Source organism: Platichthys flesus, chromosome 16 (genome assembly GCF_949316205.1).
Source record: "Platichthys flesus chromosome 16, fPlaFle2.1, whole genome shotgun sequence".
Taxonomy (NCBI): domain Eukaryota; kingdom Metazoa; phylum Chordata; class Actinopteri; order Pleuronectiformes; family Pleuronectidae; genus Platichthys; species Platichthys flesus.
The window spans coordinates 2,113,456-2,124,933 of record NC_084960.1 but is presented as its reverse complement, the minus strand read 5'-3'; the positions used below and the strand labels follow the sequence as shown (position 1 = coordinate 2,124,933).

General features: G+C 44.7%; 2 protein-coding genes across 5 annotated transcripts; both read right to left on the bottom strand.

The window, feature by feature from the left end:
* Positions 1-1,399: 1,399 nt before the first annotated feature.
* rpsa (ribosomal protein SA) lies at positions 1,400-4,239 on the bottom strand. The gene is made up of 8 exons (XM_062407445.1): positions 4,107-4,239; positions 3,136-3,306; positions 2,939-3,057; positions 2,439-2,684; positions 2,040-2,168; positions 1,790-1,949; positions 1,631-1,687; positions 1,400-1,536 (listed from the first exon to the last, which is right to left on the bottom strand). The coding sequence occupies exons 2-8, from the start codon at positions 3,266-3,268 to the stop codon at positions 1,442-1,444; spliced, it is 939 nt and encodes a 312-aa protein (XP_062263429.1). The 5' UTR covers positions 3,269-3,306; positions 4,107-4,239; the 3' UTR covers positions 1,400-1,441.
* Positions 4,240-5,993: 1,754 nt separating this feature from the next.
* LOC133970561 (mitochondrial glycine transporter A-like) lies at positions 5,994-10,524 on the bottom strand. 4 transcript variants are annotated; one of them, XM_062407441.1, is made up of 8 exons: positions 10,371-10,524; positions 8,432-8,580; positions 8,001-8,125; positions 7,742-7,826; positions 7,453-7,632; positions 7,138-7,306; positions 6,900-7,060; positions 5,994-6,788 (listed from the first exon to the last, which is right to left on the bottom strand). In XM_062407441.1, the coding sequence occupies exons 2-8, from the start codon at positions 8,444-8,446 to the stop codon at positions 6,666-6,668; spliced, it is 858 nt and encodes a 285-aa protein (XP_062263425.1). In that variant the 5' UTR covers positions 8,447-8,580; positions 10,371-10,524; the 3' UTR covers positions 5,994-6,665. The 4 variants fall into 4 exon arrangements, with proteins under 4 accessions (XP_062263425.1, XP_062263427.1, XP_062263426.1 ...); XM_062407443.1 differs by having other exon boundaries at positions 8,432-8,547; positions 10,371-10,508; XM_062407442.1 differs by having other exon boundaries at positions 8,432-8,577; positions 10,371-10,504.
* Between the last annotated feature and the right edge of the window lie 954 nt (positions 10,525-11,478).

Genomic DNA, 11,478 nt, shown 5'->3' with positions numbered 1-11,478 from the left:
ACAGGCAGGGCGTGCGCGTTAAGAGAAAGCGGAAGCCGGGGAGGGAAGAGAAGAGCCGCCGACCAATCACGGAGCCGGAACACGCCCACCTGACACACACGCGCGAACGTGGAGGAGACGATTGTTCTGCGCGAGCGGGACGAGGCGCGTGCTCAGTGTGAAGAAATGACCAGTAAGTCAGTTACTATCAGTTATATATGAATAATACACAATCAAAATGAATACTACACATTCATTCATATACTCAACACTACACTAGTAATACACACTAAATAATACTCACACACATGAATACATACTCATTAATAAACATACATGTGTTCTGTGTATTACATTTAGTATATGTAAGTATGTTCTCTTGTTTAATGTATTACACCTGTGCTGCTGTAACGAGTTACATTCTCCAGTTGGGATCAGTAAAGTTTGTCTAATCTAATTTGATCTCTATTTCATCTTCATCACCTTTTTAATTGAATAAAATTGCGAGTGGACATGGAGCCCTGGAATTATAATTGTAATAAAATAAGGAAAGACTATTTCTGACCAGTGGAGGGTATTCTGTCTTGCATTCAAATCTGCGAGTTCTCCTTTTAATCTCCTGGAGGTTGACCGAGCAATTTTTGGTTCATATCTACATATTTATCTAGCTGCAGTTACAGGAAGTTGACCTTCATTAATATGTCCCTTTAATCTTTTAGTGTATTGACTTGTTAAACGCTTTCTACTGAAACTGGAAATGAATAGACAGTTCAGCCTGCAACTTCAAGATTAGAATCTTACTTTCTGTAAAAAATATTGTTCACTTCCAATTATAAAATCAGCTGTGAAGCTCAAACTTCCCATCTAAACGCAGAACTTGTATATAACTTCATCTACCCCTTCCCTCATGTGCAATCTACACACTGTTAAAATAATCTGTGTAACATTTATAAAAATGTGCAGCTTTGCCCAAAGCCCAGCTAATGTCAAAATCCTATCGTTCTGCAGATTGTGTCCATCTCAATACATATTTTTATGAAATTACAATTTTGTTGCCATGTCAGAGTTTAGAAAAGTTATTAACCTGAGGACCAGATTGTTATTTTGCTCGCCTGTTACATGTTGATGTCACATCCAGACTTCAGGATTTTAGCCGGATTTATTATTTTGCTGTTTGAGGTCAAGCCATTTGCCAGTGCAAATTACATGTATAAGATGCAAACATGTTATAATATATAGATTCCCACAAAATATTGTAGACAGCATTTCCATTTGATATTCCTTTGCTTGTGCTTTTATTTGTTGGCATCCTTTGCTGAAGTTATTGGAAAAGTTCCTCATAGTGGGACAAATGAAGGCTCAACTCATGTTGGATGAATTTCAGACCTTCAGTAAATATTAAATGAAACAACCAAATAAGTTAGAGGGTAAACAATAGTTTTATTGTTGCCAGAGTCATGATCTAAGACCAGTCAGCAGGGGCACCACCCCAGTCAGAAGCCTGGGCAGTGGGAGCCGTGGACCAGTCCTCAGTGGCAGGCTGGTTACTCCAGTCCTCTGCAGGAAAGAAACACAAGGTTTAGCATCAAGAAGGAGTTTACTTATAGTTTTTATAAGTATTAATGTTTACATAATTCAAGACTTCACTTACGCTCAGCTGGGAAAGGCTCTGCAGGCTTGACCGGTGCGGCTGCTGCTGCAGCTGCAGCTAGAGAGAAAAGAAAGGTTTTAATGATGCGTTCAGGGACATGTCAGCAACCAACTACATGCCGCATTAAAAAGTTAGGATAAGAGTTGTTAGAGATCTTACGGGCAGGGAACTGCTGGATGGGCACAGATGGCACAGCAACGCCCTCAGACCAGTCAGCGACCTCCGGCTGAGTGAACTCAGCAGCAGGGGCGCTCCATTCTCCCTGGAACTCCTCCTTTCCAACAGCCTTCTCAGCCGCAGCCTGCTCCTCCTTCTCGATCTGCAGAGATAACATGGCGTGTTACAGCAGGCGATCAGACGCATTCAACTTATAAGAGGTAACATCAAGCTGCTGTAAACTACGTCTCACCTCTTCAGGGTCTCTGTAGAAGTACAGATCAGGCATGACCTCCCATGGGTGCTCCCTGGAGATGGTTCCCCTCATCCTGAGAACCTCTCTGGACAGCATCCACCACATCAGACCCACAGAGTGGTGACCCTGTAACACAATTACACTTTAGTCATGAAAAAACTATTAAATCAACCAGCAGCTATCATTGAATATTCAGCAAGTATATACATGTATAATTGAGATTCTGTGGCAAGATCTCCAACCATTTCCCTCCAAGTGGTGCGGAAAGGAGTGGCTAGAGGTCAAGCACGTTCATTTAGCACACATCCTACACCCAACACTGCACAGACAGGACAGTACCGGGCTCTAACGGTGTGCAAAGTGTGAGGAGACACGTCAGGAGATGGTGGTTCTTACCTTGTTGTTACAGGGGATGGAGATATCCACGTATCTTAGTGGGGAGTCGGTGTTGCACAGGGCGATGGTGGGAATGTTGACGTAGGACGCCTCAGTCAGTGGCTGATGGTCAGCACGAGGGTCAGTCACAAGCAGGAGACGGGGCTCTCTGAAAGCTGCCTGGATCTGATTGGTGAAGGTACCGGGGGTGAAACGACCGTGGAAGGTGGTGGCACCGGTGGCAGAGGCGAACTTCAACACAGCTCTCTGAAGTGGGCAGAGGAAAAACAAGTTATATTCTAAATCTCAGTTGAATTCTGACAGTTGTTTTATCAGTTCAACTGTGGCTCAGGTCACTATCAAACTCCAGTCATGGGACAGCCGTCCTAATGGTGTTAGCGAAAACCCGGCCAGATTACTATTGCACACATCCGACGCCGTAACACCGACAGCGGTGCCAGGTTTTAAAAGTGTGCGTATTCAAGTCAAAGTACAGAACTTCCATTAGTGTTGCACATTACCTGTCCGGTGTTCCTGGAGGAGATCACGCACACATCAGCTGGGTTCTCAATGGCAACAATGGCCCTGGCTGCCAGCAGAAGCTTTTCCCAGGTCTTCTTTAGGTTGATGATGTACACACCTGGATTAAAAATAGAAATGAGTCTTGATTATTCTACATCACAAGCATTTCGACTAACTTCACAGTGAGAGGGCTCACCGTCGCTTTTTCTCTTATAGACGTACTGGTCCATCTGGAAGTCCAAGTTGGTTCCTCCCAGGTGGGTTCCTGCTGCCAGGAACTTCAGCACATCCTCCTCCTTCATTTGAAGGACATCTAGACCTCCGGACATCGTGACCACTTTCCCTGAGTTACGAGTTTATTGGGAAGCTGGGGGGGGAAAGACAGTGGATTTGTCAGAAAATCAGCTTCTTGATTATCATTAAACTTTAAAATGAGACTGGTATGAGGGCCTTCCAGTGTTGAGACAAAGTTATTTTAGCAGTTTAGACAAACTTCAGAGAAGGCCAATGCGTTTGGGTGCAGATCATCTCAGACTCTGCTTTGTTAAGTTGTGATTTAACTTCATAAAGCATTGAACTACAGCAAGTTCACCTCTTTAATAGGTCCCATAGAAACGTTTCTATTGTCTCTGTATTTGCATGAGTTGGGACGTTTTACAGCGCACGTGTCAAAATAATGTTATTAATTTGCACATGTGTTGTGCTATCAGATTGTTTTCTTAATTTGAAATTCGTTGAACTCTTTGGTTTAATCGTTTTCTGACAGGATCAGTTATTAATAAGGACACCGGGTCAGTAAGGAGCAGCCATCACAGGCGCCCGGAAACGAAATGGCCTGAAACGACCTTAAACCGACTTCGCATCATATTTCACATTTTTAAAAGTGTCCAGTAGTTTTTATAATGGAAGTTAACTCCGAATACACGGTTTCCTGGGTATTTATGGTCAGGCACGAGGGGGGCAGCAGCGGGAGGAGCGCGTGTCAGAAGCTAGCTTGTTAGCATGGAGGTTAGCATCTTCTTTTCAACGATATTTAGAGACTTTAAAGACACAACACGGAGGATTGGTAACAACCTGCAGTGAGTTAACACAACAACTCGTCACCACAACGCGTCTCTGCGGGGATTTCACCGGTTTATCAGTTAGAATCAACGAGTTAACACTCACCAGGAGACAACGCCGTATGGAGATCTGACCGCACGGTGAAAAGAGGGCGCTGGGAGGAAATTACGTCCTATTTATTCTACATTTACAGGCGCGTGATTGGTTGGTTATCCGGAAGCGGAGATGACGTAGGTCTGCAGGGTGGCCGCAGGGTGGCGATGTCTCCCGCGCGCTTTAGTTGAGCTCCACGTTCAATTTATTTATTTAAAATCATAGATACATCCGGTTTTTTTTAAATACGAAGATCTGAGAGTTTCATCTTCAATCAGGAAACTTAGGATAAAGTGTTTCCATCAAAACAACCTCAATCACACTCTTACACTCGATCACACTCTTACACTTAAATATGTGTATATAAGTCTATATACACATATTTATACATGTGTACATGTTATTATTATTATATTTTACTATTATTATTATATATACTGTTGCTGCTATTATTACTATATACTGCTATTATATTGGTATAATTACTATCATATATAAATATATATTATATACTATAGATACTGTACTATTTTTTATATACATATACTGTCTGACAATAACATTACCATCATATCGTCAGTACTATTACCATCGTCTGCCACTGCACCTTATCTACCTATTTATCTTGTGTTTCTGTTTTTATTCTTTCTACCGCAATATTTTATATTTTGTATTTTATTCTATTGTATTGTATTTTATTGTATTCAAATGTACCGGCTGCTATGACGACTTAAGCAGCCGGTACATTATCTAGCTCTCTATCTATCAGCTGAAAAGAAAATATTCTCTTAGGCATTTCTATACATTTGTGTACAAAAAACATTGAATCAGTATAATCTCTGGTATCTCGTGTCCATATTCTATATTTATAATTTAGTTTTTAGTAATTATTTAACAGTGAAGCCCCCAAATCTACAGATGGGAGATAAATACTAAATCAATCTTAATACACAACCTACAAAAATGCCCTGAAACTTATTTTTTTACTGGACGCGTCTAAGCTGCTTGATTAAGATTCTATATTATTTTTTTATTGAGTCTGTATCTACACAAGTGCAATCTTTGAAATGTTGAAAAGAAAAAAGTGTTGTAATCGCAAAGTCGAGGAGAAGAACTACACTACCAACAATCCTCAGGTGCCATAAGGACGTCTCTGATTGGTGGAGCCCCGAAGGTGGCTGGTTCCTGTCCACAGGGAGGTAACCAGAGGTCATATGTGTGAATCCCATATTAAGACAGAGGAGAAGATGGAAAGACCATATTAAGACCCAGCGGAGACGCCTCAGTGGAAACTGACCTGTGGAGCGACTTTATTTGTTCGAGATAAAGAGTTCCAGGGACAGAGATCCTCGTGTGGACACAATTACACAACAAGCAGAAACGTGTGTAGTATATAAAGTGTTGAAAGAGGTTTTCAGGTGGTTTGTTTGTTTTTATATTTGTATTGTGTAACTCTATTTGTAATCTGTTGGGCATTTAAAGCACTTTCTCTGTGAAAATTACAAACTTTACTTTCTTCCTGTGAACATGTGAGGACACTTTACACCTTCATGACTGAACAGCCTCACGCTACGTGGCTGCAGAACTCTGGGTTTGTGTGAAAGTCGAGGACGTTAGAGGCGACAGTCGTTAGAAATAAGGTCAGAGAAGAAGAGGAGCACGCCATCTGTCACATGAAGGACTGACATGAGGTTTCTGGGACAGTTGGAGGGTAAAGAACAGGACACAGTAAATAAAAAAACAGTCATAGGTCATTTATAAAGTTTAGTAAACACAGATTTTATGTAATTATCTGTTTCCAGCAGAAAGACACAAAAAATACTTTCTTTCCTAACTAGAGCCTGACTCTCCTCCCCTCCACCTTGTACTTATTCACTATTTGATGCCTGGTCACCCCCGCACCGCCCCCCCGCCCTGCTGCTTATCTCTGCTCCACAGCGACAAGTCTTTGGCCTTTACGTTCTGACAGCAGCATGTTTCCATCTCATCTCTTCGGATGAGATGGAAACACCAAAACATGTTTAAGGCATTTTAAGGCAGATTAAAAGCACATATTTAACTTTAAAATAAAAATATAAGAACATAAATCACACTGTGTTATTAGAAAGGCATTTACGAGTCTCTCCAGGTGTTAGACTGTTCCATGAAAGAACGGCCGAGGTTAAAGTGCATCACAGACGTCTGAGCTGTGTCATCACTGACGTCTTCTTGAAATCGACAGATACAGGAAAGTTCCACTGAGTCTCCAGAACTTAATGACAGAATCAAAACGCTCACTGAGATTAAAAACTCTTTGGCCGATTTAAGATATAATCAGTGTCCCTATTAGCTTCTCAGAGGTTACTTTGCACAGGCAGGAAGTCGGACTCCTGAACTTCAGCCACAGCCCAGTGACACACTTCATCTATAAATCTCCACAGCTCTGTGGCAACGTGCACGTCGCTCATTCAGACGAGTCTCTGCTCAAGAGTCAGCGTCTCCACACAGTTCCTTCCTCTTCACACATTCACCGTCCTCATACAGTGACTTGACTTTATTCTCTTCTTTCTCTTCACTCGTCCACGTTCCCCTTCAGGACTTCAGTCCGACGTGAGCCATCATCTTCTCATACACCGTCCACGCCATGGCGGCCACCATGGTCCTCCTCAGTGACCGAGGAACTGCCCCCCTGAAGAAGCCCTGGACGCCATGTTCCTTAAAGAACGGATAAACACAGAGGTGAGACCTTTGAATGAATAACGCAGCTACGTGCTGCTCAGCTAGGTGTCCAGGAGAACTAACAGACAAGAGGAGGGACCCAGTTACCATGTAGATGGATCTGACAGCCTCTGCCGTCCTCAGCTGTGGGTTCACTTGCACTTGGGTTTTGACCACATCGGCCGGCTGAGTGATCAGAGAGGCCAACACGCCCGCCAGGATCCCACAGCTGAAGTTCGCCAGGTGGGCCGACGGAGACGTGCTGATTTCTGGAAGGAATAAAGCTTGTGTTAGAATATTAAATGTTAATATTAAAAGTCATATTTCCCTGTGAGACCGGGCGTACCTGTTGGCAGCGAGGCCTTGGCCTGGCTGTAGAACATGACGTAGATACCAGAGAAGGGAACGTCTCTGAGGAGAGTCGCCATGAGGCCGGAGAACAAGGAGGCAGGACCCTCCGTCAGACACACGCTGCGCAGAGCCCCCACCACACTGCTGTACCCGTACCTGCCACACTGAAACACACACACACACACACACCATGAGAAACACACTCATAGATGTCGTATACTGAATCTGTTGCTCCTGCAGAAACACATTGTTTAAAGTCTAGTTGTACACACACACACACACACACACACACTCGTCCACCAGCGCTTACTTCAAATCGTGTCTTGATGACAGTGACCGGCAGCATGAAGACCCCCGCCACCGCCCGGGCCCCGCCTCCCAGCAGCATGGCCTGCGTGGGCCCGGGGCTGCCGTCCTGGAGGAAGTGCTGCTTCAGGGAGTAGAAGGTGCTGAAGTAGATCCCCACGCCCGGGATGGTCCGGACAAAGGACTGGAAGGTCACATGCAGGAGAGAGCAGAGTGAGAACAGGGACAACCAAGGCTCATCATCAGGAGAGTGAGAAGGAGAACATGTGTGGCTGTGAGTAACTGGATCTAACCGGTGAAATCCCTTTCCACAGTCCCAGCAGCCTCTCTGTCCGAACCACGCTCAGAAGCACCGTCACCATCCCCACCCTGCCCGACCTGGAGGAGGAACATGAAGGACATGAAGGAGGTTGAGGATAAAAAAATGGCCTCTGCTTGCAGCTGTGATATGATATGTTTGTCCAGTCAATAAAGCAGGTTATAGAGGTCAAGTGATGCAAGTCAGTACTGATAAGTGTGTGTCTGTGTGTGTGTGTGTGTACGCTGCCTCACCCGGGCTGCACTCCGCCCTGCAGCGTCTGCAGACGGGTCTTGATCAGGTCGAGAGGCTGGAACAGCAGCGTGGAGCAGGTCCCGCTGACGGAGCCGCACATGAAGGCTTTGAGGGCCGGGTGAGCCTGAGGAGACGAGGAGACAAGGAGAGAGGAGACGTGAAGTATCCTACACTCTCATCAGAGGACAGAGGGTAAAGGTTAGAAGCATGTCAGGAGGCTCCGACCTGGAACAGACGATTTATCATTTATAATGATTTATATCAGGTAAACAAACCAGTGCATCGTTATAAGAGGAATCAGACTTTGTTTTACTGAAGACAGTTTGTCTCAGACACGAATATAAAAGCAGTAATACACACAAACATATTATATACTACTGTTAGAGTAAATAATACTGCAGTAGATGTATATTCTGACTATGAAACTCACCAGTGAAAGCTCCATGCTCCTTCAGGACGCAGCTTTGTCTGATCCGACTCTGTCTGTCTTCTGTCTGTCTTCTGTTTGTCTTCTGCTGTTCACTGGTCCGTCCCACAGAGACTCTGCTTCAGACGAGGAGCACAGTCTGTGTCAGGCTGCTGATAAAACACACACACACAGAGACACACACACACACAGAGACACACACACTTAATACAGAGCACCAGACTGTAACTGTGCTTCCTATTAGCGACCAGCTGACACGACACACAGCTCCTCGTTAACCAATCACAGATCATCCTGCTCAGCACTAACAGTGATCAGGTGTTTGTCCTTTGAACATGTGAGTGTGAACATGGATCATGTGTGTGTGTGTGTGTAGTGCAGGTGTTACTCATGTTGTGGGGACCTGGAGCTGTATGCACTGTTAGATCATGTTTTAAAACGTGCATGACGTAGGGTGATGGTTAAGGTAGGGTAGGGGTTAGGGTTAGGTAATATATCGTAAAGTCAGGTTAAGGTCATGCAAGTGGTGACGTGACAGTGTTTTACAAGCTTTGAGTGTTTTATACGATCAGTAGAGATCATTGATCCGGGAAGTGAGTCTGTGAATATGTTTCCAACCTATGTGGCACGCTGTAACCCGGGTGTTGCACTATGTATCCCGGGTGTGTTGCACGCTGTAACCCGGGTGTGTAGGACGCTGTAACCCGGGTGTGTAGCACACTGTAAACCGGGTGTGTGGCACGCTTTATCCCAGGTGTGTTGCACGCTGTAACCCGGGTGTGTGGCACGCTGTATCCCGGGTGTGTTGCTCGCTGTAACCCGGGTGTGTAGCACGCTTTATCCCGGGTGTGTTGCACGCTGTAACCCGGGTGTGTAGGACGCTGTAACCCGGGTGTGTAGCACACTGTAAACCGGGTGTGTGGCACGCTTTATCCCAGGTGTGTTGCACGCTGTAAACCGGGTGTGTTGCACTCTGTATCCCGGGTGTGTTGCACTCTGTATCCCGGGTGTGTGGCACGCTTTATCCCAGGTGTGTTGCACGCTGTAACCCGGGTGTGTGGCACGCTGTATCCCGGGTGTGTTGCTCGCTGTATCCCGGGTGTGTTGCACTCTGTATCCCGGGTGTGTTGGACAATGTATCCCGGGTGTGTAGGATGCTGTAACCCAGGTGTGTTGCAGTCTGTATCCCGGATGTGTTGCTCGCTGTAACCCGGGTGTGTTGCTCGCTGTAACCCGGGTGTGTAGCACGCTTTATCCCGGGTGAGTTGCTCGCTGTATCCCGGGTGTGTTGCACTCTGTATCCCGGGTGTGTTGGACAATGTATCCCGGGTGTGTTGCTCGCTGTAACCCGGGTGTGTTGCAGTCTGTATCCCGGGTGTGTTGCTCGCTGTAACCCGGGTGTGGAGGACGCTGTAACCCGGGTGTGTTGCACTCTGTATCCCGGGTGTGTTGCTCGCTGTAACCCGGGTGTGTTGCAGTCTGTATCCCGGGTGTGTTGCTCACTGTAAACCGGGTGTGTAGCACGTTGTAACGCGGGTGTGTAGCACGCTTTATCCCGGGGGTGTTGGACGCTGTATCCCGGGTGTGTAGCACGCTGTAACCCGGATGTGTAGCACGCTGTAACCCGGGTGTGTTGTACGCTGTATCCCGTGTGTGTTAGACGTTGTAACCCCGGTGTGTAGCACGCTGTATCCCGGGTGTGTTGCTCACTGTAAACCGGGTGTGTAGCACGTTGTAACGCGGGTGTGTAGCACGCTTTATCCCGGGGGTGTTGGACGCTGTATCCCGGGTGTGTAGCACGCTGTAACCCGGATGTGTAGCACGCTGTAACCCGGGTGTGTTGTACGCTGTATCCCGGGTGTGTTAGACGTTGTAACCCCGGTGTGTAGCACGCTAAATCCCGCCTGTGTTGCAGGCTGTATCCCGGGTCAGATGAACTCACCTGGTTGTTCTGTTTCCTCTCCCTCGTTAGATCCGATGAGTGAAAGTCTCTAAATGTCGGATCCAGACGGTGAAGCTGAAAGAAACAGGAACATGAAGCTCAGCTGTTCTGTCACTTCCGCCCTCACCCTCAACCGGCTTCCCTCCGTTCGGTAACTTCAACCTGCCGCTTCCTGGTTAGCGAGGACATAGCCCCGCCCACACATGGCTCTGATTGGCTGACCAATGTTAGGAATACTATTCTGCATACCGTGTATTGGAACTACTTTATAAATATATATATGTACTATACAGCATACTATTTTTTATTAACAGTCTACGTCAAGTACATTTATTTCAAGTACTTCATAGATATATACAGTCTGTGGCAAACACTTATATACAGTATATGGGACTACATCTTTAAACACAGTATATGTAATGTAATGTAAAGTACATGGCAAATATTTATTTAAATATACAGTGTGTGGAAACTTTTTTTATTATACAGTTTATTAGAACTACTTGATGTTACATATACTATGTTGGTCCAACTTATACTCCAAACCCTCCCAGTTAAGGTAAAACAAATCTCACCTCATCTACAAATAACACAAAGACTCACTAACCGTGTAAAACATTAAGTTAATATCTAATTTAATATAAATCAGTAATGAATAAAAAAAAAAAAACCTGACCTTTTAAATCATGCTTAAATATAAAATTGTATACCATTGCATCACAACTATTGAAGATTTAATGTGCGAGCAGCATCTTAATGTTGTAGCTCGAGGTGAAGAAATATATATTACAATTATTTACACGCTGTTGTATTGTTCATTTACAGATTAACACTTTAAATCTTCTTTAAAACAGACTTACTACCAATATCAAAAATTTAACTATAGAAGGTCAAACAGTGAAATAAAGAACTCTTGTAAATGTACTTACTGCTATAATGAATCAGAGGAACATATATTTGAAACACATATATAGTTATATAGTAGATGTATATAAAATACTACTTACAGCTTCTCAAATACTTCCTCTCTGTCAAAGTCAACACATCGATATGAGTTCAGAACAGAAACGAGACAAGACCAGCGAGTTCTAACAAGTTTCCTCCTTGT

Bases quoted from the DNA above. Each gene is read 5' to 3' on its own strand.
- rpsa (XM_062407445.1), bottom strand. From the start codon at position 3,268: ATGTCCGGAGGTCTAGATGTCCTTCAAATGAAGGAGGAGGATGTGCTG. The intron at 2,169-2,438 runs GTAAGAACCACC...ATTGTGTTACAG, and splicing joins CCATCCCCTGTAACAACAAG to GGTCACCACTCTGTGGGTCT. The intron at 1,688-1,789 runs GTAAGATCTCTA...TTTTCTCTCTAG, and splicing joins CATCCAGCAGTTCCCTGCCC to CTGCAGCTGCAGCAGCAGCC.
- LOC133970561 (XM_062407441.1), bottom strand. The intron at 7,633-7,741 runs GTTAGATCCAGT...GTGACCTTCCAG, and splicing joins TGTGGAAAGGGATTTCACCG to TCCTTTGTCCGGACCATCCC. The intron at 7,307-7,452 runs GTAAGCGCTGGT...TGTGTGTTTCAG, and splicing joins TCATCAAGACACGATTTGAA to TGTGGCAGGTACGGGTACAG.